At 46.6% G+C, this 23,207-nt stretch overlaps 1 protein-coding gene and 1 pseudogene across 1 annotated transcript in view; both read right to left on the bottom strand.

Moving 5' to 3' along the window:
• The window catches only part of LOC126455461 (lysozyme 2-like), a 108,161-nt gene extending 88,415 nt beyond the window's left edge, over positions 1 to 19,746 (bottom strand). The window contains exon 1 of the mRNA XM_050091210.1: positions 19,631 to 19,746. Within this exon, the coding sequence (XP_049947167.1) occupies positions 19,631 to 19,712 (82 nt within the window). The 5' untranslated portion in view covers positions 19,713 to 19,746. The remainder of the gene's footprint in view (positions 1 to 19,630) is intronic.
• Positions 11,942 to 12,059, bottom strand: LOC126459603 (5S ribosomal RNA; annotated as a pseudogene).
• Positions 19,747 to 23,207: the final 3,461 nt, after the last annotated feature.

The following is a 23,207-nucleotide window of genomic DNA, read 5'->3' on the forward strand; positions in this document are numbered from 1 at the left end:
TCTGCCATCTCTTTTAGGAAATACATAAACAAATGCGGTTAAAGCTTTAAAGTTGTGTGACTTGTCCAATGTTTTTACCAAGATTTTAGGGAGATGGTCTTAATTTGTTCACAGGGTGACTGGCTCGCCCATATTTTACGTAAGTGGCCAGCCAGTGACAATTTCCTGTGGCATCCTTGACGCTCCTTTCTCGTTTTCCTTGCGTTTTCTTTTCTTATGCAGCATTTTTCATTTTTCCTGTTTTCTTTGCCTGTATGCTTCCATTTTACTAAATTTGTCCACACACACACACACACACACACACACACACACACACACACACACACACACACACACTAACACACTAGAGGCTCCGAATTGTGGCGTGTAATATGGCCGTGTGTAAGGCAACTATGACGGTGCGTGCTGTAATCGAGACTCTGACAGCAGAAAACGTATCTCCAACTGAAATCCATGCGCTGCAGTCTGGAACCGCAAGACCGCTACGGTCGCAGGTTCGAATCCTGCCTCGGGCATGGATGTTTGTGATGTCCTTAGGTTAGTTAGGTTTAACTAGTTCTAAGTTCTAGGGGACTAATGACCTCAGCAGTTGAGTCCCATAGTGCTCAGAGCCATTTGAACCATTTTTTTGAAATCCATGGAAGAATGTAAGGTGTGTATTTTGATGATTGTATCGGCGTCAGTAACGTGCGACACTGGATTGTTCGTGCTCGTGAGGAAGGCAATGGTGGTGTTTACCTCAATGTGCGTGACAGAGCTCAGAGTGGACGCTTTAGGCAACTAACAAGACAGATCGGAGTCGGGTTGACGAACTCGTCAGAGAAAATCTTCGTGTAACACAGACACAACTCTCAGGTAAGTGTGGCATACGACGAGAGTGCGTACAGGCCGTCATTGCAGAACTGCTGTACGAAAACTGTGTGCACAGTAGGTGCCTGAATGCTCACTCCTGATGAGACTGGACGTCTGTCGACAAATTACTTTGCGTTTTGGGCATGAGGCTGATGGGACCCTTAACAACATTATGAGAGGTGATGAAAGATGCGTTCACCATTTTGACCCCGATAAAAAGAAACCATCAATGGAGTTCGGCCACAAAGGTTCACCGACGGCAAAAAATTCAAGACCATGCCATTAGCAGGCAAAGTTATGCTCACAGTGTTCAGGCATGTTCAAAGTGTGGTGCATTTGTAATTCATGCCTGAAGGCTCCTCCACAAAGTCTCCATGGTACTGTGAGACCCTCAGAAAACTGAATGCACAATTTCGAAGAATCCGTCCACACTTGAAGTTCCCTCTCCTTCAGCATGATAATGCTCTGCGAGATGGGTTCACAGTCATCGACCATCCTCCATACAGTCCCGACATGGCCCTATCCGATTTTCATCTGTTTCCAAAACTTATAGAACTCTTTCAAGGGCTTCACTTTGATAGTGACAAAGTGGTGCTAGCAGAGGTGAGCTTGTGGCACCGTCAACAAATTCTATAGTGACGGTACCAATAAACTGGTCTTTACGAATTTCAGCATGCTTATCTGTATCCGCTGTAACTGTTTGTTTGTACATTTTTGATATGGTTTTTGCATTTTCTGAAATACCATTTTTGACTATGTTACGATGATTTGAAACTGGGTCCCAGTCCGAAACTAGTCATAGAGTGAATAAAAATAGTAAAATTTGCAACTTTGGACTGGTGTTTCATGGTGCTGAAATGGGTCTTTCGTTGGGAGACGTGTGCTGGTCGCCAGGATGATTATGTTGAGAAATAAATGTGTAAACGTGAAGAATAAAGACCTAGAATGTTAATAAAGTTTGTTTTACTTAAGGAGCCTTCAGAGTTTTCACGTAAAAAAACCGGAGTTGTTACTATTCTGCACGACTTCATATCTTTACAGATGACTTGCTTTTCATTACAATTACTGTGGACAATTTAAACAGAGTGTAATATTTCGATCAGGACACAAACATCTTAACAAATTCATAAACATACAGCAATAGCAAGAAAGGTGCCCAGTTCTGAGCCCAGTGTTTGACAACCATTAAGCTCGCACAGAATCGAAAAAGCACATTGTATTCAAAAAATGGTTCAAATGGCTCTAAGCACTATGGGACTTCACGTCTGACGTCATCAGTCCCCTACACTTAGAACTACTTAAACCTAACTAATCTAAGTACATCACACACATCCATGCCCGAGGCAGGATTCGAAACTGCGACCGTAAAAGCAGCGCGGTTCCGGTCTGAAGCGCCTAGAACCGCTCTGCCACAGTGGCCGGCCTACATTGTATTACTAAGACATAAACGAGAAGTATTATAGTGGCTACCCGGGATATTTTCATACCGCAGTGCATAGAGAAGTCTTGAGGTCGCATTTATCGAACGGTGTATCTGCTGATGATTATGTCGATTGCATACTTATGTGAATTTGCGTTCCGCGCCAGCCTCAAACAGGAGCAACTCCAAGCCTACTGGAATGACCTTGTGAGCGCGATAACATACGTTATTACTGTACGGAATGCAAATTAAACGCTGGCGATAACTGACTCGAATTGTCGCTTGTCTGGTGACGTCAAGGATGGCAACTGTCGTTTAGATAGCTTCACTGGAATTCAACGCTTAGCTGTGGTTTGCTTTAGTTGTCCGTCCGGCCCGATTGCGATGAAAATAATTCAGTTTCTTCTTTCTTGCTTTTTTGGGTTACGTACCTCAATCTGTGAAAACCTTTGTCGCCTGTCTGTCTTTCTGTCCGACTCTCCAAAACCCGTTTTCTCAGGAAAAAGTAGACATACCAAGTTGAAATTTATGTCACTTATTAAAGTCTAGGGTCTCTTAGCGATGTAAAAAAAAATTAAGTGTCTTAGTCAATGAAATAAAAACACACGGCAATTTATGTCACATAATTTGATAATCGCACACACACTCGTCGAAATCTATAAGGTACTTCCCGTTGACTTAGAACCATGAAATTTGCCAAGAAGCAGTGTCTCACGCTACAACCAAAGGAAAAAATCCGAAAACGGTTAACTTGTAATTACACTACTGGCCATTAAAATTGCTACACCATGTAGATGACGTGCTACAGATGCGAAATTTAACCGACAGGAAAACGATGCTGGGATATGCAAATCATTAGCTTTTCAGAGCATTCACACAAGGTTGGCGCCGGTGGCGACACCTACAACATGCTGATATGAGGATAGTTTCCAACTGATTTCTCATACACAAACAGCAGTTGACCGGCATTGCCTGGTGAAACGTTGTTGTGATGCCTCGTGTAAGGAGGAGAAATGCGTACCATCACGTTTCCGACTTTGATAAAGGTCGGATTGTAGCCTATCGCGATTGTGGTTTATCGTATCGCGACATTGCTGCTAGCGTTGGTCGAGATCCAATGACCGTTAACAGAATATGGAATCGGTGGGTTCAGGAGGGTAATACGGAACGCCGTGCTTGATCCCAACGGCTTCGTATCACTAGCAGTCGAGATGACGGGCATCATATGCGCATGGCTGTAACGGATCGTGCAGCCACGTCGCGATCCCTGAGTCAACAGATGTTGACGTTTGCAAGACAACAACCATCTGCACGATCAGTTCGACGACGTTTGCGGCAGCATGCACTATCAGCTCAGAGACCATGGCTGCGGTTACCCTTGACGTTGCATCACAGAGAGGAGCGCCTGCGATGGTGCACTCAACGACGAACCTGGGTGCACGAATGGCAAAACGTCATTTTTTCGGATGAATCCAGGTTTTGTTTACAGCATCGTGATGTTCGCATCCGTGTCTGGAGACATCGCGGTGAACGCACATTGGAAGCGTGTATTCGTCATCGCCATACTGGCATATCACCTGGCGTGATGGTATGAGGTGTCATTGGTTACACGTCTCGGTCACCTCTTGTTCGCATTGACGGCACTTTGAACAGTGGACGTTACATTTCAGATGAGTTACGACCCGTGGCTCTACCCTTCATTCGATACCTGCGAAACCCTACATATCAGCAGGATAATGCACGACCGGATGTTGCAGGTCCTGTACGGGCCTTTCTGCATACAGAAAACGTTCGACTGCTGCCTTGGCCAGCACATTCTCCAGATCTCTCTCCAACTGAAAACGTCTGGTCAATGGTGGCCGAGCAACTGGCTCGTGACAATACGCCAGTCACTACTGTTGATGAACTGTGGTATCGTGTTGAAGCTGCATGGGCAGCTGTACCTGTACACGCCATCCAATCTCTGTTTGACTCAATGTCCAGGCGTATCAAGGCCGTTATAACGGCCATAGTGGTGGTTCTGGGTACTGATTTCTCAGGAGCTGTGCACCCAAACTGCGTGAAAATGTAATTACATGTCAGTTCTAGTATAATATATTTGTCCAATGAATACCCGTTTATCATCTGCATTTGTTCTTGGTGTAGCAATTTTAATGGGCAGGAGTGTATCTTCACACGAAGAAAATGATGCAATTTGTTATCAGACTGTGTGTCACTCCGCCCGTTTGTTAAGACCCCTTTTTCTCGGGAACAGGTAGACGCATCAAGCTGAAATTAAAGTTACATACTAAGGTCTGTGGTCCCACTGGCAGTAAAGTAACGTCTGCTTCTAAGTCAATGAAATCAAAAAATGCGACGAGTTATCTCACGGATTTTGAACTCCCAAACTCACTCATCAAAATCTGTAGGGTATTTCTCGTAGGCCTAGAATTATGAAATTTCGCAAAACACAAGGAGTTGCAGTACAACCAAAGGCAAAAGTCCGAAAACTGTAAATCTGTAATTATATCAAACGGAAAAAAGTTTTTGTACTTATGTTATCTTACTCTCTGCCTGTTGGTCCATCTGTTAAGACGACTTTTTCTCGGGAACGGGTACACATAGCGCTTTGAAATTTATGGCTCAAATGGCTCTGAGCACTATGGGACTTGAATTCTGAGGTCATCAGCCCCATAGAACGTAGAACTACTTAAACCTAACTAACCTAAGGATATCACACACATCCATGCCCGAGGCAGGATTCGAACCTGCGACCGTAGCGGTGGCGCGGTTCCAGACTGTAACGCCTAGAACCGCTCGGCCACCCCGGCCGGCCTTGAAATTTATGTCGCATACTAAGAGATATGGGCCCTTAACGGTGTAATAAATATAAGCTTCTAAGTCAATGCAGCCAAAAGATACGGTCATATCTGCAAACTCAATCAAAACCTATGGGTACTTCCCGTTGGGCTAGAATTATTAAATTTGGTAATTAGCATTGTTTCACGGTACGAGTAAAGGAACAAATCACAAAAGTATTAATTTGTAATTGAATCTTACGGAAAAATATTCTTTTATCATTTATCATCCGACGTCAAACTTGAAATAAGAACTCTCTCGAATGTCTTGGGATCCCTGGGACAGATATTTTGGCAGTATAATACAGGCCAAGAAAGGTCGCGATTCTACATTCCCAGAATGGATGAACTGTCTATATACATAATCAAGTTCGTACAGAACCTTCATTGTGCGAGTCCTACTTGCAACTGGCCATTTTCTTTTTTTACTGTTGTTGTTTCAATCTTCCAATGCCACCAATAGTTTACCGGCCTTAGAAAGCAACAAGAGCAGTGAGTCGTGGCGGGTTTATTGAGCCGCATGACGCGACGAAAGTGAAAGGCAGAGAGAGGTATTTCTGCTCGCGATGGAGAGTAAACGGAAGCGGATGTGATAGCCGCGACTGGCCGCCTGCATGGAGATGAAAGTGCCGTGGCTTATCCGAACAATGCTTAACTGGTCTGACAGACACGGAAGTCGTTTTGTGACAACAGACTACACATCTAAAAAGCAGTGGTTCCGCACCGTGTATTCTAGACAGTCGGAGAGGGTGGTACCGCTAGTTGTCGAAAGTACAACTGTGAGGGGCATTAAGCGAAATTTGTGACTGGAGTAACGATTTCTTGGTAGGGGAACGCAGCATGTTATCTTGGACAGAGGGTCATTGATAGATGCTCAAGTAGCTTCGAGTGCGCCTCAGGTGAAGCTGTTGGGACCCTTGTTGTTCATATCGTATATTAAAGACCTTCTACATCTACATCTACATCCATACTCCGCAAGCCACCCGACGGTGTGTGGCGGACGGTACTCTGAGTACCTCTATCGGTTCTCCCTTCTGTTCCAGTCTCGTATTGTTCGTGGAAAGAAAGATTGTTGGTATGCCTCCGTGTGGGCTCTAATCTCTCCGATTTTATCCTCATGGTCTCTTCGCGAGATATACGTAGGATGGAGCAATATACTGCTTGACTCCTCGGTGAAGGTATGTTCTCGAAACTTAAACAAAAGCCCGTACCGAGCTACTGAGCGTCTCTCCTGCAAAGTCTTCCACTGGAGTTTATCTATCATCTCCGTAACGCTTTCGCGATGACTAAATGATCCTGTAACGAAGCGCGCTGCTCTCCGTTGGATCTTCTCTATCTCTTCTATCAACCGTGTCTGGTACGGATCTACATCTACATCTACATTGATACTCCGCAAGCCACCCAACGGTGTGTGGCGGAGGGCACTTTACGTGCCACTGTCATTACCTCCCTTTCCTGTTCCAGTCGCGTATGGTTCGCGGGAAGAACGACTGTCTGAAAGCCTCCGTGCGCGCTCTAATCTCTCTAATTTTACATTCGTGATCTCCTCGGGAGGTATAAGTAGGGGGAAGCAATATATTCGATACCTCATCCAGAAACGCACCCTCTCGAAACCTGGCGAGCAAGCTACACCGCGATGCAGAGCGCCTCTCTTGCAGAGTCTGCCACTTGAGTTTATTAAACATCTCCGTAACGCTATCACGGTTACCAAATAACCCTGTGACGAAACGCGCCGCTCTTCTTTGGATCTTCTGTATCTCCTCCATCAGACCGATCTGGTACGGATCCCACACTGATGAGCAATACTCAAGTATAGGTCGAACGAGTGTTTTGTAAGCCACCTCCTTTGTTGATGGACTACATTTTCTAAGCACTCTCCCAATGAATCTCAACCTGGCACCCGCCTTACCAACAATTAATTTTATATGATCATTCCACTTCAAATCGTTCCGCACGCATACTCCCAGATATTTTACAGAAGTAACTGCTACCAGTGTTTGTTCCGCTATCATATAATCATACAATAAAGGATCCTTCTTTCTATGTATTCGCAATACATTACATTTGTCTATGTTAAGGGTCAGTTGCCACTCCCTGCACCAAGTGCCTATCCGCTGCAGATCTTCCTGCATTTCGCTACAATTTTCTAATGCTGCAACTTCTCTGTATACTACAGCATCATCCGCGAAAAGCCGCATGGAACTTCCGACACTATCTACTAAGTCATTTATATATATTGTGAAAAGCAATGGTCCCATAACACTCCCCTGTGGCACGCCAGAGGTTACTTTAACGTCTGTAGACGTCTCTCCATTGAGAACAACATGCTGTGTTCTGTTTGCTAAAAACTCTTCAATCCAGCCACACAGCTGGTCTGATATTCCGTAGGCTCTTACTTTGTTTATCAGGCGACAGTGCGGAACTGTATCGAACGCCTTCCGGAAGTCAAGAAAAATAGCAGTGGTGAGCAATATTCAAGCAGTGGGCGAACAAGCGTTCTGTAACTGACTTCCTTTGTTTTCGGATTGCATTTGCTTAGGATTCTTCAAATGAATCTCAGTCTGCCATCTGCTTTACCGACGATCAACTTTATATGATCACTCCATTTTAAATCCTAATGCGTACTCCCAGATAATTTATGGAATTAACTGCTTCCAGTTGCTGACCTGCTATATTTTAGCTAAATGATAAAGGATCTTTCTTTCTATGTATTCGCAGCACATTACACTTATCTACATTGAGATTCAATTGCGGTCAATATTAATAACAACACCAGACTTCTTATATAAAAGAGAAATGTACGGAAGAAAAACTGCTCAAATATTCGGTCAGTTCTTGATGGACAAGTCACAAAGATAAGTAAACTTTTTTAACTCACTTCTGTGACTTTGTTACTAACTCGTTGGAGTGTTGTAGAACCTTCGTTCTCCTATCCTGTTACCTCACCCCCTGGGGCACAGCTGTGTAATAGGGGCAGGGAGAAAATCTCTTAGCGGTGTACTGCAATAGTGACGAGGCCTTTACAAAACTGGCGACGAGGGTTTGCGAAATATACAAAGGATAGCACAAATGGTCACAGGTTTATCTGACCCATAGGAGGTCGCCACAGAGATGCTGAAGAAACTGAACTGGCAGGGATTTAAAGTTAGACATGACCTATCCTAAGAAAACATACTTAGTTTCAAGTACAAACTTTAAGCGATAAATCTAGGAATATACAGAATGAGAGCACAAAGTCTTGCCGGCCGAAGTGGCCGTGCGGTTAAAAGGCGCTGCAGTCTGGAACCGCAAGACCGCTACGGTCGCAGTTTCGAATCCTGCCTCGGGCATGGATGTTTGTGATGTCCTTAGGTTAGTTAGGTTTAACTAGTTCTAAGTTCTACGGGACTAATGACCTCAGCAGTTGAGTCCCATAGTGCTCAGAGCCATTTGAACCATTTGAGAACCGGTGAACGAGCAGGCCATGCATCTGGACCCTCTCACCCGATCCATCGACCAGGGAAGACACAATTGAGATGCCTCCGATCCTAACGGCGAAGTGGGCTGGAGCAGCATCATGTAGCAGCCATGTAACCCTTCGAATCGTCAGTGGCACTTCTTCCAGCAGGGGAGGCTAAGTCACCCGCAAGAAAAGCCGATAGTTCCGGCGTGTTAGGCGACGTGGAAGGAAGACTGGTCCCAAAATACGGTTGCCAATTATCCCGGCCCATACATCCCGGCTGCATCGATGCTGTTGACTCGCTGTCCCCATACCGTGGGAGTTCTGCTTAGTATCCCACAGAAGACTGTTACGGAAGTGGAAGGTACCACTCCGCGTAAAGGAGGCCTCATTTGTAAATAGGACGGATAACACAAGTCCCGGAATCGCGATTGTCTTGTGAAGAAACCAGTGACAAAACTGCTCCGCCGGCCGGAGTGGCCGAGCGGTTCTAGGCGCTACAGTCTGGAACCGCGCGACCACTACGGTCGCAGGTTCGAATTCTGCCTCGGGCATGGATGTGTGTGATGTCCTTAGGTTAGTTAGGTTTAAGTAGTTCTAAGTTCTAGGGGACTGATGACCTCAGACGATAAGTACCATAGTGCTCAGAGCCATTTTGATAACTGCTCCCGATGTGAAAAGTCTGTCGCTAGTTAGCCCTGCACACGCTGAGAGTGATAAGGGTAGTAACAACTGTCATGGAGACTGTTACACACGATCGTCTGGCTTACCCTGTACTGGCGGCCAAATTGCCTGCTACTGACACGGAGGTCGCCTTCCAGAGTGTTGATCACATTTTACTCCAAGTCTGGTGTACGAACATTTCAGGTACGTCCTTCATCATTTCCTGCTTCCTGAAACAACCCTGCCTCATACAAACGACGAAACACTGTTGCAAACGTTGAATGCTCTGGTTGCTGTCGGCGACGATATGTCTCCTCATACAATGTTGCTGCTCGCCGCCGGTTGTCATTTGCCTTTCCGTAAGTAAACACCATCTCGGCAAGCTCTCGATTCGAAACCGGGCTATTGTGTACAACGCTGTATCACGTCCACTACAAGGTGTGTCAGCAAGGGAAGAGAATCGGACACACCATTACCAATTACTATGTCAGGAGAGGGCGCTAGTGTATGACCTATAGGAACAGTACCACCCTCTAGGAGGAAACGATGCGTACTGTAACTGTGGATGCGTGGTACAGAGCGTATTAGACCGCCGTCTCTGTAACAAAGTCTGATTGAATTAATGGTCTGTCCGCCGCGGTGGCCAAGCGGTTCTAGGCGCTTCAGTCCGGAACCGCGCGACTGCTACGGTCACAGGTTCGAATCCTGCCTCGGGCATGGATGTGTGTGATGTCCTTAGGTTAGTGCTGTTTGAGGCTTTCCCGACGCTGAATCTGCTTGATAGGTTCCCGGGAATTACGCCGGATAATATTGTAGAAACCGCACAATATTTCAGCGAGACAACTGCCCGCCATCTTCAGGTGCTACTTTCGCGTCGCTGACGTTATGCCCGTTATGCCCCGCTGGCGCCTGCATATAAATTGGAGAGCTTCTCAGCGACGCGACAGTAGCACCTGAAGATGGCGGGCAGTTGTCTCGCTGAAATATTGTGCGGTTTCTACAGTATTATCCGACGTAATTCCCGGGAACGTATCAAGCCGTCCTTAGGTTAGTTAGGTTTAAGTAGTTCTAAGTTCTAGGGGACTGATGACCTCAGAAGTTAAGTCCCATAGTGCTCAGAGCCATTTCAACCATTTTATACTCTCCCCGATCAATCCCTAGAGTTTGTACACGGTGGAAAAAATCACCCTGTATAATATCCTCTCTCCATTCTTTCTCTCCTTTTCTTATTCACTCCCTTGCTCGGCAATACAACTGCGACCCAGCCGCTGGCGTCTGCGTATTCGCGACACGTTCTCGTTGAGATCATGGCCTTGGCTGCCTGTCAGTGGCGCGTCTCTGAACGCAGTCGTTGTATAGACCGTCTCATACCAGGCCACCAGCGCAGCTGCATTAAAACTAAGTCAGCTGACGTAATCGACAGCCGGATATAGCGCTAGAGGTGGCTGGCAAATCTGTGCTCGTGGGCTGAAAAACTGGAGTTCAGCGTGTTGATAATTTCGTGAAGGGCAACAAAAATCTGTTGTTCCCAAAAACAGCGATGCCATGGCCATCATGATTGAATCGGCACGATTGTGACTTACAGAGAGTTAGAGCCATCTTTGGGTATATCAAGACTGCAGTACATTCGCTCCATAAAAGTTTAGCTGTGAAAATGTTCTTCTGAATTTCGAACAATTTGACCGAGGTTCAAAAACACGTCCCTGTGATTTGGGATAAGGAAATGCTCAAAACAATCAACCGAGGAAATGCAAAATCTGCATTATTATCGTAAACAGGACAAGAAAAACTGGGTGTATTCTTAAGAGCCGCAAACCAGGCAGCCACTAACTGTCTGGATGTCCCAAGACGCAAAGAAACAAACAAGAGTCGTTCGTTCGTAAAGAACTAAAAAGAAGTAAGATCGCTTGTTTCTTTGTTTACAGTAGACGTGTCATGACCATAGCTTTAGTGTAGCACTCACCAAACTTTTTTACTCAACAAACAATACTGACTTTGTGGGGCGGCATTTGTACCAATCATATTATTATTAGTTGGTAACCTACATAAATCAGTAAGCTGGCACAATTTGGAATACTTCGCGTCGGCTTTTCTCAGTTTCAGATTGTTGTCACCCACAGCTATCCTGGAGTTGTGACACTGAAACTGCCCGACGAAGTGTTGTTGTGTAGTCCGTGTGAGCGGGCGATTAACTGATTAATAACAGTAATTGCACTTAAATTTAAATGAACTATGCAACATGAGGCATGATCACAAATGCTTAGTACAAGTTTTATAAGTCATTTTTGTTCTACCGTTTGTGTTGTAATACAACGACCTTAATTTAATTACGTATTCCCTGCTACAGATACACTGATCAGCCAAAACATTATGAACACCAACCTACTATCGATATGAACCGTCCCAAGTACACTGATCAGCGCCGGCCGCTGTAACCGAGCGGTTCTAGACGCTTCAGTCAGTGCTTGGAGCCATTTGAACCATACACTGATCGGCCAAAACATGATGACCACCGACGTAAACTCCTCCCAAACAGGCCATGAAGGCCCAAAGATACCAACCGGCCGCCGTGTCATCCTCAGCCCACAGGCGTCACTGGATGCGGATATGGAGGGGCATGTGGTCAGCATACCGCTCTACCGGCCGTATGTCAGTTTCCGAGACCGGAGCCGCCACTCCTCAATCAAGTAGCTCCTCAGTTTGCCTCACAAGGGCTGAGTGCACCCCGTTTGCCAACAGCGCACGGCAGACCGGATGGTCACCTATCCAAGTGCTAGCCCAGCCCGACAGCGCTTAACTTCGGTGATCTGACGGGAACCGGTGTTACCACTGCGGCAAGGCCGTTGGCCACACCACAGAACACTAAAGGTATAAAACCGCCCAGGCGATACCAGCGTCACCTGGCAAGGAATGACTGCAACTCAGACACACGCTCGACGCATGCAGTATCAGTCAGTCAATGGGGGAGGCGCGCGATCTATCTTGGTTTCGCTGAGGGTAGATAGTGATGGCGCGGAGGAACAGCACGAGCATTTTGGAAACTGCACGACTTGTCGGGTGTTCGAGGAGTGCTGTGGTGAGTGTCTTCAACACGTAGCGAAACCAAGGTGAAACCAAGTCCAGGAGTCGTGTTTGGTTGAGCGGCCGCGCCTCATTACGGGTGTCGGACGTCGTAAGCTGGGCAGACTGGTGAAACAGAACAGGCGGCGAACTGTGGTGGAACTAACATCAGACTTCAACGCTGGCCAGTGTACAAGTATGTCGCAACACACAGTGCCCCGAACACACCTAACGACGGGCCTCCGCAACGCCCATGTATGAGCCAATGTTATCAACACGACATCGGCAGCTGCAGCTGAAACGGACTTGTGGCCATCGGTACTGGACACTGGCACTGTGGCGGAGCGTTGCATCGCCTAATGAATCCTGATACCCTTCTTCATCATGCCGGTGGAAGAGCGCGAATCCTCGTCTTCCACGGGAATAGCTCCTTGACACCTGCATTGCGGGACGGGGGTAAGCTAGCGGCGGCTCCGTTGTGTTCTAGGGAACAACGTGGGCATCCCTAGGTCCAGTGGACCTCATACAATGCACCATGACGACCAAGGTGTATCGCACACTGTTTGAAACCACATACAGCGCTTCATTACGATCATGTTTCCCGACGGCAGTGACATTTTTCAGCATGATAACGAGCCATGTCACTAGGCCAGAAGTTGACAGAGTGTTTCGAGGAATATAGTGGTGAGCTCCAATTGATGTGATGCCCCCTCCCCCCCCCCCCCTAACTCGCCAGATCTGAACCCGGTCGAACACGTATGGGGTGTGATTGAACGTGGCTTCAGAGCACATCGCCCCCCTTGCCGGAATTTACGTGTGTGCAGATGTGGTGCCAACTACCTCTAGCGACCTACCAAGGCCTCATTGCTTCCATGCTACCACGCGTCGCCGCTGTTATCCGTGCCAGAGGTGGACGCACCGGCTATTGGACAGGTGGTCATAACGTTTTGGACGATTAGTGTATGTACCGCATCTGAGGATAACCGTCTCTAAAACGCACTTTCATGAATCTGTGTTACTTCCGTGTCAAAACTTATACCATGTCAACATATCGGTACTAGTAGCGCACGCCCGTGACTTGTCAGTACAGGGAGACAAACAACACGACATTCCCTGCCCTCACATCTTGTAACCCCGCAGTGGCCACGCTACGTACCACCTTCCGCCCCTGAGGTAAGCATCCTACGTCCGATTTCACAAACATTACACATGCGGCCCGCGAGGCGCGTTTTGACGACCATTGCTTTAGTGGACCGACGAACAGATAATGTTGAATGGTATACAACAATTTCTTTCTACCTCTACATATACACTCCGCTATCCACCAAGCGGTGTGTGGCGGAGGGCACAGTTCGCGCCAAAGTCAAACCCCCCCCCCCCCCCCCCCTCTGTTCCACACGCGGATCGCGCGAGGGAAAAATGACTGTCTGAACGCCTCAGTACGAGCTTTTATTTCCCTTATCTTTGAATGGTGATCATTGCGCGATTTGAAAGTTGGTGGTAATAACATGTGCCCTACATCCTCGGCGAAGATCGGATTTCGGAATTTAGTGATCAGACCCTTCTGTTTAGCGCGCCGTCTATCTTCTAGTGTCTCCCACCTCAAACTTTCTATGAGATTTCTAACGCTCTCGCGATGGCTAAATGTACCAGTCACGAATCTTGCCGCTTTTCTTCGGACCTTCTCAATCTCTTGAATCAGGCCCAACTGGTAAGGGTCCCATAAGACGAACTATACTCTAAGACTGGATGAACTAACGTATTGTAAGCAATTTCCTTTGTTGAAGGACTGCATCGCTTCAAGATTCTACCAATAAACCGCAATCTAGAGTTCGCCTTGCCCGTTACTTGTGTAATCAGATCATTCCATTTGAGATCATTTCGAATAGTGACACCCAGATACTTGACTGACGTTACCCCTTCCAAAGACTGATCATTTATTTTGTACTCATACATTAATGGGGATTTTCGCCTTGTTATACGCAGTAGGTTGCACTTACAAATATTGAGAGATAACTGCCAGTCATTACACAACGCATTTATTTTCTGCAAATCCTCATTGATTTGTTCGCAACTTTCGTGTGATACTACTTTCCTGTAGACTATAGCATCATCGGCAAACAGTCTCAGGCCGCTGTCAATACCATCAACCAGATCGTTTATGTAAATCGTAAAAAGCTATTACGCTGCCCTGGGGCACACCTGAAGTTACTCTTGTTTCTATTGAAGTCACTCTGTTCAGGACGACATACTGCTCCCTGTCTGTTAGAAAACTTTCTATCCAACCGCATATGTCATTGGATAGACCGTAAGCGCGCACTTTTTGTAGCAAGCGACAGTGCGGAACTGAGTCGAACGCCTTTCGAAAGTCGAGAAATATGGCATCAACCTGGGAGCCGGTATCTAGAGCCTGTTGTATATCATGCATAAAGAGGGCCAGCTGTGTCTCGCATGACCGCTGTTTCCTAAAACCGTGCTGGCTTCTGCAGATGAGCTTCTCAGAGTCTAGAAAGGTCATTATGTCTTAACACAAAATATGTTCCATGATTCTACAACAAATCGATGCCAGTGAAATTGGCAGGTAATTATGTGCATCCGATTTTCTACCTTTTTTATAGATTGCTATGACCTGGGCCTTCTTCCAGTCCCGTGGAACTTTCCGCCATTCCAATCATCTCAGATAGATGACGGATAAGAATGGTGATATATTTGTAGCATAGTCAACATAAAATCTTACGGGGATACCGTCTGGACCAGATGCCTTTCTGGCGTCTAAGGATCTTAACTGTTTTACAATCCCAGATGCACTAAACACTACGTCAGCCATCCTTTCGTTTGTTCGATAATTGAAAGGGGGAATGGTGCTGCAGTCCTCTATCGTAAACGAGTTTTTAAAAGTTAGGTTTAGAATTTCGGCCTTCTGTTTATCGTCATCAGTTACATTACCTGTACTGTCAGAAGGTATTGAATTATTTGTAGCGTTCATAGATTTTACGTACGACCAAAATTTTTTGGGGTTATTTTTATAATATGCAGATAAAATATTGCTTTCAAATTCGTCAAAAGAGCCTCTCATTGTCCTTCTGACAGTTGCTTTCATTTCGCATAATTTCTGTTTGCCAGCGGGGCAGTGTCTACGTTTGAAACGACTGTGCAAAATTCCCTGCTTTCTCAGCAACTTCCTAATACGTTTGTTGTACCAAAGTGGATCCTTTCCCTCCCCTATACTTTTGCTAGGCACATACTTCTCTAGCACATGGTGGACAATATCTTTAAATTCCGACCAAAGATGCTCAATATGTTTGTGTCCCGCGGTGAATGCTTGTAGCTGCTGACTATGAAGATTTGCCTCAAGTCATCGCTGAAATCAGGAAACAATCTAAAACGACGCACATTTTTCATCATAACAATGCCAGCTGTACCAAAGTGCCCCACACAGTTGCTTTCACAGTCATAAACGTCACACCTATTAGAATAGTCTAGGCTATTACGGCATAGTCGGATGAAAAACTTGTTGAAACCAAACGTTTCGTCCCATTCAAGCGGTGTTGTAGCCTTTTCGTAGGTCAGCTGCTAACTGAAGTAAAATTCCATTTCTGCGTGCTCCCGCGCAGAGGCAATTAAGTCCAATGTTTTGAGAACTCGAGCGCAATTGGCCACTGACGATCGCTGTCATCTGCTGTTGTTATCACCCCACGGTGGGGGTACTCCATTTTCAGCACCGAAATGCACATACCATTTAGTTTCACACCCTCCTACTTCCGATTAAAATTATTGGCATGTTTAGTAAATTTTACCGTCTCTCAGTATAGCTTTACATGGAATCCGCTTGTGGTTGCCAGTACCTGAGTCTTATCAAATTGAATCCACTTGTCCCCTGGCTGCAAAGCACATTTTGCAACAGATCATCCGCCAGTTTCTCTCTTTTTACAGTTGCCCCTGTTTTCTAATCGTTTTGCGACCGCTGTTTTAGCAGTACCAACATACACGTCCCCACAAGTACACGGCATGCTGCAAATTCCTACATCTTCCAGAGGTTTACGAGCACCCCTGCCCCACTCTTGATGTTCCTGTATCTTCTGCGTAGATCCGTAGATAGCGGTGATATACTGTTTCGTTATCATTCCTGTGTTCATGAGCGACCGTGACAGACCTACCGTGAACCTGGATGTACAAGATTCTACAATGAAATAAAATATGTGAGCTCGCTTCTTACGCAGCCCGCACTTCAGGAGGAGGAAGAAAATCGTACCCAGCGAGACAGTAATAGGGAAGGGGCTTAAATTTACTACTCTTAGTGTCCCATTTCCTAATCTGATTATCTCAGAATCGTCTGGCTTAGGGTTCCGTACATCAAGCGTTAAAAACGGAACTCTATTAGGATCACTTTGTAGTCCACCTACCTGTCGGTTTGTCCGACTGTTAAAATCCGTTTTTCTCATGAACGGGTTGACGTATCAAGTTGAAATTTATGTCACGTACTAAGGCCTGCGGTCTCTTATCGGACTGCAAAAATGAAACTTATAGGTCAATGCAGTGAAAAGATATGGCTTTTTATGTCACATATTTTGGCACCCTAGTCACAAAATCACCGTCAAAGCTCATAGGGATCTCCCACTGGCGTAAAATCATGAAATTTGACAAGAAGCGGACTTTCCTTCCGTTGACCTAAAATCATGAAATTTGGCTAGAAACAAGGTCTCACAGGACGGATACGGGGAAAAATCTGTAAATTGTTAATTTGTGGTTATATCACACGACAAAAATACCGGGTGATAAAAAAGTCAGTATAAATTTGAAAACTGAATCAATCACGGAATAATGTAGATAGAGAGGTAGAAATTGACACTCAGGCTTGGAATGACATGGGGTTTCATTAGAACCAAAAAAATTCAAACTTTCAAAAAATGTCTGGCAGATGGCGCTTCATCTTTATCACAATAGCAATAATTAGTATAACAAAGTAAGACAAAGCAAAGATGATGTTCTTTACAGGAAATGCTCAATATGTCCACCATCATTCCTCAACAATAGCTGTAGTCGAGGAATAATGTTGTGAACAGCACTGTAAAGCATGTCCGGAGTTATGGTGAGGCATTGGCGTCGGATGTTGTCTTTCAGCATCGCTAGAAATGTCGGTCGATAGCGATACACTTGCGACTTCAGGTAACCCCAAAGCCAATAATCGCACGGACTGAGGTCTAGGGACCTGGGAGGCCAAGCATGACGAAAGTGGCGGCTGAGCACACGATCATCACCAAACGACGCGCGCAAGAGATCTATACTATCTAGCAATACTTTTTTTGTTGTTCTAATAAAACCCCATGTCATTCCAAGCATGTGTGTCAATTTTTACCTCTATATCTACATTATTCCGTGGTTTACTAAGTTTTCAAAATTATACTGACTTTTTGATCACCCAGTATACACTCCTGGAAATGGAAAAAAGAACACATTGACACCAGTGTGTCAGACCCACCATACTTGCTCCGGACACTGCGAGAGGGCTGTACAAGCAATGATCACACGCACGGCACAGCGGACACACCAGGAACCGCGGTGTTGGCCGTCGAATGGCGCTGGCTGCGCAGCATTTGTGCACCGCCGCCGTCAGTGTCAGCCAGTTTGCCATGGCATACGGACCTCCATCGCAGTCTTTAACACTGGTAGCATGCCGCGACAGCGTGGACGTGAACCGTATGTGCAGTTGACGGACTTTGAGCGAGGGCGTATAGTGGGCATGCGGGAGGCCGGGTGGACGTACCGCCGAATTGCTCAACACGTGGGGCGTGAGGTCTCCACAGTACACCGATGTTGTCGCCAGTGGTCGGCGGAAGGTGCACGTGCCCGTCGACCTGGGACCGGACCGCAGCGACGCACGGATGCACGTCAAGACCGTAGGATCCTACGCAGTGCCGTAGGGGACCGCACCGCCACTTCCCAGCAAATTAGGGATGCTGTTGCTCCTGGGGTATCGCCGAGGACCATTCGCAACCGTCCCCATGAAGCTGGGCTACGGTCCCGCACACCGTTAGGCCGTCATCCGCTCACGCCCCAACATCGTGCAGCCCGCCTCCAGTGGTGTCGCGACAGGCGTGAATGAAGGGACGAATGGAGACGTGTCGTCTTCAGCGATGAGAGTCGCTTCTGCCTTGGTGCCAATGATGGTCGTATGCGTGTTTGGCGCCGTGGAGGTGAGCGCCACAATCAGGACTGCATACGACCGAGGCACACAGGGCCAACACCCGGCATCATGGTGTGGGGAGCGATCTCCTACACTGGCCGTACACCACTGGTGATCGTCGAGGGGACACTGAATAGTGCACGGTACATCCAAACCGTCATCGAACCCATCGTTCTACCATTCCTAGACCGGCAAGGGAACTTGCTGTTCCAACAGGACAATGCACGTCCGCATGTATCCCGTGCCACCCAACGTGCTCTAGAAGGTGTACGTCAACTACCCTGGCCAGCAAGATCTCCGGATCTGTCCCTCATTGAGCATGTTTGGGACTGGATGAAGCGTCGTCTCACGCGGTCTGCACGTCCAGCACGAACGCTGGTCCAGCTGAGGCGCCAGGTGGAAATGGCATGGCAAGCCGTTCCACAGGACTACATCCAGCATCTCTACGATCGTCTCCATGGCATAATAGCAGCCTGCATTGCTGCGAAAGGTGGATATACACTGTGCTTGTGCCGACTTTGTGCATGCTCTGTTGTCTGTGTCTATGTGCCTGTGGTTCTGTCAGTGTGATCATGTGATGTATCTGACCCCAGGAATGTGTCAATAAAGTTTCCCCTTCCTGGGACAATGAATTCACGGTGTTCTTATTTCAATTTCCAGGAGTGTATAAGTCTTAGAATCCCTGGGACCAATGTCTTGTCAGTATCACTGTCGATAACAGGCAAAAATGGCCGACTTTTTCGTATATTCCGGAATGTATGAACTGTCTATATAGATATTTAAGTTTGTACAGAACTTTCAGTGTGCGAGTCCCAATCGCACCGGGAAACTTTTTATACTGATGCTTATCGTATAACCTCTTCTCAAGATACCGTGCATCCCATTCAACTCCTGCTCCAAATCTGCAACGTCACAAACAGTAACCTTGCTCAGTATTTCTCACGAGCTCCTTCCCACCCCCCTCTGCCTCACCCCAAAATGGGTCACAACGTTGCGGTCGGAGCTAACTATAAGTGCGTCTAGCGGTGAGAAGCAGTCCTCGCACTACTTCGGTGACGTTGTCAGTATATACTATAACAAGTTGCCGATTAACGTCCCGCTGGAATTTGGGAATCCCAAGCTTTCGCTGACTGCATCCGTCACTGTCGTCAGGGGCCGCGCCCGGCCGACTTTACCTGCGTACAGAGTGGCGGAAAGGCAGGCGACGCTGGCGGAGGCTGCGGCGGCGACGACGAGCAGCTGGAGGAGTGCCGACATGGCGGGCAGCGGCGGCGGGCGGCGTGCTGGAGGGACTGCACTGGCGCCCGGCGCGCTCGCTCGCCATTTATACGGCGCGCGGCGCTGCCACGGCACGCCCACTCCGCGGCTGGCCTTGCGGGGACGTGCGATGCCCCCAGCGGCGGATCCACGCTTACCTCCGACCTGGCTGCGTCACCACGCAGTTCCGCAAGCCCTTAAGGCCCTTTTACGAGAGCAGGTTTCTTGTCTCAATCGACTCCTTGTGGCAAGTGGACTACTGCAGCGCCCCTAGCGTTTTATTCCTGTCCTGAGCCTCTCGCCAGTCACAAGTGGTAGTTTTCGTCTGCACGTCAGCTATGGAATTGCGTGTGTTGCAAGACCTGTCTGCTGTGCAGTTTCGCACCTGAAATTTTTCGGGGACCTTTTTTTTTTACGAAAACTTCGAATTATATTAACACCGGAAATTAGAAACATGAAAGAGGAAGCAAAACAAAATTCATAGTAGATGTCCTCAACACATGTCGTAAGGTAAATTGAGAACAAAAAGATTAGGAAGTCTCGTCTCAAGATTTCAAAACAGTAATATTTATTTGCTCGAGAAAATGCAATGAGGCGACAAAAATCATGGGATATCTCCTAATACCGCGTGGGACCTCGACGTGACAACGATTCAACATGTCATTGGAAATCTCCTGCAGAAATATTGAGCCGCTGGCCGGAGTGGCCGAGCGGTTCTAGGCGCTACAGTCTGGAATCGCACGACCGCTACGGTCGCAGGTTCGAATCCTGCCTCGGACATGGATGTGTGTGATGTCCATAGGTTAGTTAGGTTTAAGTAGTTCTAAGTTCTAGGGGACCGATGATCTCAGAAGTTAAGTCCCACAGTGCCCAGAGCCAATATTGAGCCATGCTTTTTCTATTGCCGTCCATAATTGCGAAAGTATTGCCGGTTGGGGTTTGTGAACGAATTGGCCTCTCGATTATGTCCCATCAATGTTTGATGGGACTCATGTTGGGCGATCTGGGTGGCAAAATCATTCGCTCCAATTGCCGAAAATGTCCTTCAAACGAATCGCGATACAGCGTATCGTTCAATCGCATAACGTCTAAAATTATATGATTCCGTTTCACAAACACTAAATGGTCCGTTAGTAACAACTATGCAAAAAAAGAAAAACAACTAATAATATTTTAAATTTTACTTTTACTGAATCTGAAAAATGTTATAAGTGCTTCAGTCATAAATGTTGTGGACTGACAAGACAGCCAGTCCACAGTGACGGGTAACCGAAAGGCACGTGCTTAAACTCACGCAGGATGCCGTGAGGTCTGAAACAGGATACGTAATGAATGCTATAAAGAAAAGTACGTAGCTGCTGGAATACTTAACTTTAATCCATCATTTGTATACATCGTTCTTGATGAGACATGCTTCATACGATCACTATCAATGGCTATGGCGCCTTGCTAGGTCGTAGCCATTGACTTACCTGAAGGCTATTCTAACTATCTTCTCTGCAAATAAACGAGGCTTCGTCAGTGTTGCATCGCTAGCTAAGTCGTCCGTACAACTGGGGCGAGTGCTAGTACGTCTCTCGAGACCTGCCGTGTGGTGGCGCTCGGTCTGCGATCACTGACAGTGGCGACACGCGGGTCCGACATGTACTAATAGACCGCGGCCGATTTAAAGCTACCACCTAGCAAGTGTGGTGTCTGGCGGTGACACCACAATAAACGTTCTATGTTATGGAATAATTATTATTAGAATTAGATTACACATTAGCTTACTCTTGGTATCATAAATAAAAGCCGTGGTTTCGCCATGAAGTACTAGAATTTATATCTTTTACGATTTGTGCTCCTTGTTATGAACGTTATGGAAGTTGCTATATAAAAAAGCTTTTTTTATGAATAACACTTAGAAGTTAATTTACCACGGATGTGAAAATTGTGTCAGTTGTAATTTACCGCTGCTCCACGTATATCAAAAATACAGTTGCAAAAGAAAGAAAATTGAAATTGAGCCTTGGGACTGAGCAATGCTGAGGAGAAAAGTTCATTATTTCAAAATCTAGAAGACACGCCCAAGAAGGAAGACATACGACATCGCGGCTATTAAAGACATCGGAATAATTTTCCTCAAGTACGAAATAAAATCACTCCACAAGGGGTTGCTAAGAAAATACAAGAAACTTTACACGCTTTTAATGACATATACGGATTCCGGAAATTAATTTGGAATCAATAGTAATGAATTTTGTAACACACTATGTGATCAAAAGTATCCGGACACCCCCAGAAACAAACATTTCACATTAGGTGCATTGTGCTGCCACCTACTGCCAGGCACTCCATATCAGCGACCTCAGTAAACATTAGACATCGTGATAAAGCAGAATGGGGCCCCACGGTCTTCGAACGTGGTCAGCTGACTGGGTGCCACTTGTGTCGTACGTCTGTACGCGAGATTTCCACACTCCTAAACATCCCTAGGTCCACTGTTTCCGATGTCATAGAGAAGTGGAAACGTGAAGGGACACATACAGAACAAAAGCGTACAGGCCAACCTCGCCTGTCGACTGACAAAGACCGCCGACAGTTTAAGACGGTCATAATGTTTAATAGGCAGACATCTATCCACACCATCACACAGGAATCCCGAAATGCATCAGGATCCATTGCAAGTACTATGACAGTTAGGCGGGAGTTGAGAAAACTTGGATTTCATGGTCGAGTGGCTGCTCATAAGCCACACATCACGCTGGTAAATGCCAAACGACGCCTCGCTTGGACGACTGAATATTGGAAAGTCGTTCTGTAGAGTGAAGAATCACTTAACACAATGTGACGATCCGATGGCAGGGTGTGGGTGTGGCGAATGCTCGGTGAATTCGTCTGCCAACGTGTGAAGTGCCAACAGTAAAATTCGGAGGCGGTAGTGTTATGGTGTGGTCGTGTTTTTCATTGAGGGGGCTTGGACCCCTTGTTGTTTTGAGTGGCACTATCACAGCACAGGCCTACACTGATGATTTAAGCACCTTCTTGCTTCTCACTGTTGAAGAACAATTTGGGAATGGCGATTGCACCTTTCAACACGATCGAGCACCTGTTCATAACGCACGGCCCGTGGCGGAGTGGTTACACGACAATAAGATCCCTGTAATGGACTGGCCTGCACAGAGTCCTGAGCTGAATCTTATAGAATACCTTTGGGATGTTTTGGAATGCCCATTTCGTGCCAGGCCTCACCGACCGACATCAATACCTCTATTCAGTGCAGCACTCGGTGAAGAATGCGCTGCTATTCCCGAAGAGACCTTCCAGCACCTGATGTACGCCTGCGAGAATGGAAGCTGTAATCAAGGCTAAGGGTGGGCCAACACCATACTGAATTCTAGCACGAACTTGTAAGTCATTTCCAGCCAGGCATCCGCATACAGTGTAATCTAACTTTCTCAGGTCAGTCACACCGTTGTATCATCAACATTACCACTGCATTGTATTAATTACACT

This window comes from Schistocerca serialis, chromosome 2 (genome assembly GCF_023864345.2).
Source record: "Schistocerca serialis cubense isolate TAMUIC-IGC-003099 chromosome 2, iqSchSeri2.2, whole genome shotgun sequence".
In the NCBI taxonomy this organism is placed as follows: Eukaryota; Metazoa; Arthropoda; class Insecta; order Orthoptera; family Acrididae; genus Schistocerca; species Schistocerca serialis.